Source organism: Gracilinanus agilis, unplaced genomic scaffold, assembly GCF_016433145.1.
Source record: "Gracilinanus agilis isolate LMUSP501 unplaced genomic scaffold, AgileGrace unplaced_scaffold19575, whole genome shotgun sequence".
Taxonomy (NCBI): Eukaryota; Metazoa; Chordata; class Mammalia; order Didelphimorphia; family Didelphidae; genus Gracilinanus; species Gracilinanus agilis.
The window spans coordinates 1-5,720 of record NW_025350888.1 but is presented as its reverse complement, the minus strand read 5'-3'; the positions used below and the strand labels follow the sequence as shown (position 1 = coordinate 5,720).

Genomic DNA, 5,720 nt, shown 5'->3' with positions numbered 1-5,720 from the left:
AAATAATGATATATGCTATAAATATATATGGTTGATCCCCTGTTAAAGTGAAATTTTAAGTCTATATTTTTATTTTAATTAAAATTTTTATTTCTAATTTTAATTCCGAATCCTCCTTTGGATTAGGAATTCTGTTCCACAGAGAAAGCTTGTAAAACATTTACAATTGTTTATGCCAGGCACTACGCCTGGTGCTAAGGATATAAAGATGACAATGACACAATGTATATTGTATCTATTGTTTATACAATATTAGTATATATATGTATATATATATATAAAACCTATTATACATATAATGCCTTTTGCCTGAGAAACTCAACATACTTTGTTTAAAATTAAGTAAACCAGGGTCACATCTTGAGACTAGATTGCAATGGGAAGAATACTGGATTTGGGACCAAAGGATCTGGGTCTAAACCGGTATAACGACGGGCAAGTTGCTTAACCCCTGTGGGCCTCATTTTCTTCTTCTGTAAAATAAGGGGATTTGACTAGATGGCTCTCTTCTCATGCTATATCTGTGATCTGTAAGCTCTTTGCTTAAGGGCTGACCCAGGGGAGTTCTGGTAAATGTTTAATAACCAGCTGGAGAAGTGGAGTGGGGTGGAGAATGTGTGTAGGACACACTTAAATTTAATCTGCATTATTAACATTTTCTCCATCATAATTCACCCAAACAATAAACAGGGCTCTGATTTGTATTTCTTATTTGTATATGTAAATAAATGCTTGGGGAATCTAGGTGGTACAGTGGAGAGAGCACTGGGTTTAGAATCAGAAAGACTCATCTTTCTAAGTTCAAATTAGCACTTAAGGAGACTTGGCAACCTTGTTCTACAATTTTTTCACTGGTTGCTTGCCGGTGGCTTAAATTTCTTCTTATTATTATTTTTAATTGTACCTTTTCCCCCCATTTGCATATAGAAATAATTTTTAACATATGTTTTCCGACATTGTGACCCTGGGCAAGTCACTAACCTGATTTGCCTCAATTTCCTCATTTGTAAAATGAGCAGAAGAAGGGAATGGCAAACCATTGTAGTATCTTTGCCAAGAAAACTCAAAATGGGGACATAAAGAGTCAGACACAACTGAAATGATTGAACAACAACAAATAAATGCTCACACTGAAAATTTAAAAGTCAGCACTGAAGAATTTGTAGGAACTGGCTCCAGCCCATTTTGGCCAAGTCCCATAGTGTCGTCTTCCAAAGGGTAGTATGGAAAAATGAATAAAGGTGCTGGAATTGAAGTCAAGAAGGGCTAGGTTTGAATCATGCCTCCATACTAGTGGGCCAAGGCACTTAACCATGATGGATTTTAGTTTCTTCATTTGTAAAAGGGGGAATGATACATCTATATCGCAGGATTGTTGGAACGGTCAAATGACGTGAAGCTTATGAAGTGCTTTACAAATCTTACAGTAAAAGGTAAATGGGAGTTGTTGGGATGATGACCCTCTAAAGGGTAACTCCTTGCCTTGAGACCCGAAGTGCATGCTCAGTAAATGTTGTCTGACTCTTGATGACCCCGTTTGGGGTTTTCTTGGCAAAGATACAAGAGTACTTTGCCATTTCCTTCTCCAGCCCATTTAACAGATGAGGAAACTGAAGCAAATAGGGTGAAGTGACTTGCCCAGGGTCACACAGCTAGGCAGGGTCTGAGGCCGGATTTGAACACAGAGAGATGAGTCTTCTAGGCTCAACACTCTACCCCACTGCACCACCTAACTGCTTCAGACAACAAGTGATTGATCCAGGAGCTTCTGACTCTTTTTTCTTCTCTTTTGTCTCTTTAGGTGCTGCCCCCAAATGAGATCCCAAAGCCCATTAAACCCCCAACTTACCAGGTACTGGAATATGGAGAGGCTGTGGCCCAGTACAACTTCAAGGGAGATCTGGAGGTGGAGCTATCCTTCCGAAAGGTGGGTGAGCCACTCTTTCAGCAGGAGAAGGGGTGAGAGGCCGGGGAAGTTTTATCTGAATATCAGAATTGGGAGGAGAAGGGAAGAAATTCTCATTTCCTGACTTTTTCAGATAAAATACTTTCCTTCCCTGTTGACTGGCTTCAGGACTACATTTCCAGGGGCAGCTGGGTGGCTCAGTGGATTGAGAGGCAAACCTGGAGGCAGGGGGTCTTGGGTTCAAATCTAGATTCAGACGCTTCCTAAGGTTGTGACCCTGAGCAAGTCATTTAACCCCCATTGTCTAGCCCTTATGGCTCTTCTGCCTTGGAACTAATAATTAGTATTGATTCTAGGACAGAAGGTAGAGGTTTAAAAAAGAAAAGAAAATTTTGACCACCGAAAACCTTTTTAGTTTTGTAAAGAATTGACTTTTCAAATTGATTTTTCCCAAAGAAAAAAAACAAACAGAATGGCAGCAGCTTCTTCTGCCATCCATTATTCATTCTGTAGTACAGTGAAGAAGACTTCCACATGTTCGGTGAACATCTATGAAGGGGTTGTGAAGCTTCAGAGTATCCAGAAAAGAGAAAGAGGCAAAAAGCTCTAAGGAAACTCAAGAAGTCCCTTTCCTTTAGCTCTCCGCTTGAAGCAGTCAATATGTGTCAAGAACTTTCTATGAAGTGGACATTAGGGAGATGCTATAAGTTTCTAAATTTTCCCCCCTTCAAATCAATTTCTTTTCATATAAAAAAAGTTTATCCACAGTAACCTTACATGATCTGGTTGGGTAGACACGAGGAACAGGTAAAAAGAGAGTAATTAAGACTAGGAATGGGGAAGGAACTCCTGAAAGGAAGGGCCTGAAGTAGAAAAGAGTGGAATGTTTGGGGTCACCGAAGGGAAGACCTGGTTGAGAGTTCCTTCATCTTCTTTTTCCCTGAAGGGGGAGCGTATTTGCCTGATAAGGAAGGTGGATGAAAACTGGTACGAGGGACGCATCTCAGGGACTGGACGACAGGGCATCTTCCCTGCCAACTACGTCCAAGTCTCCAAAGAACCCAGGCTCAAGGTCTGCGAAGATGGTCCTGCCCCCACGCACCTGACCCTGGCCGGCTCCCAAGTTCCTGGGTCCCCACGCCTGGGCACTTCTCACCTGGCAAGGCCACCTGGTTCTCCCTCTGCACCCCAAAACACAGTCGACATCACCGACTGGGGGGGCCGAACATCTCCCTATCGCACCTTTCGTTCCAGCACCCAGGAACCTTCCCCAAGGACCTCTCCGTCCAGACCTCAAACCCAGGTAAGACCCCCCTACTTCTCATCGAGAGAATTAGGTGGGAAATCCCCTCTTTAGACATAAGAAATGGGCTTCTCTCCTCTTTCTGTGGCTGGTAGGAGAATCTGGAACATTTATATCAGCTAGACCACTGAATACAGAATAAGCCAAGGGAGTGGGAGTCGTGGCATTTGGGCAGAGGAGTGAAAACCAGTCTGTGTCTATTGCAGTTTAGTTGGAATTTAATCCTGAAAGTTCACAAGTTACTTTGGCAAGTTGAAGTCTTTTTGTGGGGTGCTCACTGCTGGTGGCTCTTAGGTACTCGGGGTCTCTGCCCTCCAAAAATACTATACTACTTTAGCCTCGTGCACTGTATTTATATTGAACTGCATTTCATTTAAGATTTTTCTGCTTCTTTTAAGTCTTACTATATTTACTTACAAATAAATAATCACTCTAACTGTAGCAAAAATCTTGCATCTTGCTCCACCTTCCTTTGTTTCCCTTGAGTCTATAGCAGTGGTTCCCAAACTTTTTTGGCCTACCGCCCCCTTTCCAGAAAAAATATTACTTAGCCCCCTGGAAATTAATTTTTTTTAAATTTTAATAGCAATTAATAGGAAACATAAATGCACCTGTGGCCATCACCCGCCCCCTTGTATCGATGCAGCACCCACCAGGAGGCGGTAGCGCCCACTTTGGGAATCACTGCTCTATAGTAAAGCCTGAACCAGAAGAGGGAGAAATCCTGTAGGCAAGAGTAGCTAAGGAAATACCAGCTTTAAGTAAGCCTTGGGCCTAGGACTTGGGTCTCATTTGTAATAAGGAGGGGACCCCCTGGCTACTGCCAAATTGCCCCCCATCTCCTCGAGGTGTCCCGTTCTATGTGGCCTGAGGATTGTGCTTGTTGAAACTTCCTGGGATTGCTGTGGACCCTAGACCCATTCCATTCGAGGTCCAGAGCAGCCTCTAGGCATCAGTGGATAAGAGGGGATGCTAGTTATTTTATCATTTCTTCTTCAGAGTTAGATTTCTAAAATCCAAGGATTTTAAATGTTTGTGCCTCAATTACTCATATGTAAAATGGGAATAATGACATCCTACATGCCTTATGAGGTCATGGTTTGAATAAAGTGAGTTAATGTATGGAAATTTGTTGTAAAAGGTTTATGAGGCTATTATTCTCTTTGGCCCATAGAATTCTTTGTTGGGGTCTTGGCTCCCTCCATTACACATACACTTCCAAATAACCCATGCTTTTCTCACTGTTCGCCTTAGGGTCTTGGTGCCTCTAGGACATTACCACACCACCATGGGGGTCCCAGCTCTCACCAAGACCCTTCTTCCCCTTCCTCCTCCGGATCCTCTAATATTCACTGGACCCCGTGAGTATGAGCTGAAGAATGGTCAGATGGGTATGTGGTCCTAAGGAGTAAAGACTTTCCTACTCTGGGCCACTTAGGAAACTAAATACAATTCAAGTCAACAAAGTAAGCCCAGCCCCATGGGGTGGGAGACTGGAAGACAATTGAAGCATATGATATAATCTCTGCTCTTTCAGGACTATTTTAATCTAGATCTGGGGTCACAATACTATGGCCTCTGGGCCAAATTCAGCTGCCAAAAAAATGTAAAAGCCATTCTTACCTTGCAGGCCAGACAAAAACAGGTGGCGGCCAGCTTTGGCCCATTGGCCATAGTTTGTCCATCCCTGACCAGATGGAAAAGTGAAAAGACCAAAGAACAGCAGATGGGCTATATACATGTGAATTTATTATTGACATGATCGTGGTTACTGTTGGTTGATGATAACAGAAGAGAGTTCTGGCTGTTTCTTCAGCCAATTACATTTCCTCTCTGGGTCTTAGTTTCATTAGCTATAAAATTTGAGGAAATCTCTGAGGCCCCTGGAAGCACTGAACTTCTGTGAGTCTGTATTTGTCTGGAGATGATTGGCAAAGACTCCTGAGAAAGGAGACAGAGAGGATTCCATGTGGCTTCCTGGAAGAGATGAGGCTTGAAGGATAGCTTGGGTTTAGAAAGGAAGGAGCACCAGGTGGCATCAGTGGGGAGAACAGATTTTCTTTGACTTCTCTCAAGAACAAATGTGGAGAAGAATGGAGAGAGGCTGAAAAGGTTTGCTAAGTGATGAGGAGGTAGGAGATGGTTTGGGCTGGAGATCTGCCAGACTGGAGCGGGCTGAGTGAAGATGCTAATGGTGAGTAACCGCAGCAGTATGTACCCTTAGGTACCGGGCAGTATATCGGTACTGGCCCCAGAATGAAGATGAATTGGAGCTTCGTGAAGGAGACCAGGTGGATGTCATGCAGCAGTGTGATGATGGCTGGTTTGTGGGTATGATGAGCCCTGGGCCGGGAACGGGAAGGTGGCTTGGGGTGGACCTGGAGGGACTGGGACCAGCCCTCATTTGTAGCAGCTGCTGCCAACACCCTGGGCCAAGGCCACTCACTGCCAGGCAGGTGACAGAAGGTCTTGTATTTCTGTAACATCTTTATTTTTAAAAAATTTTAAAAA

The 5,720-nt window shown here is 43.4% G+C and overlaps 1 protein-coding gene across 1 annotated transcript; it reads left to right on the top strand.

Annotated features, from left to right (window-relative positions):
- Positions 1-1,801: 1,801 nt before the first annotated feature.
- LOC123254307 (vinexin-like) lies at positions 1,802-5,705 on the top strand (the record flags this gene model as incomplete). The annotated part of the gene is made up of 4 exons (XM_044683348.1): positions 1,802-1,927; positions 2,853-3,209; positions 4,464-4,570; positions 5,434-5,705. Coding segments are annotated over 4 exons (849 nt in total), but the record flags the coding sequence as incomplete, so codon positions are not given.
- Between the last annotated feature and the right edge of the window lie 15 nt (positions 5,706-5,720).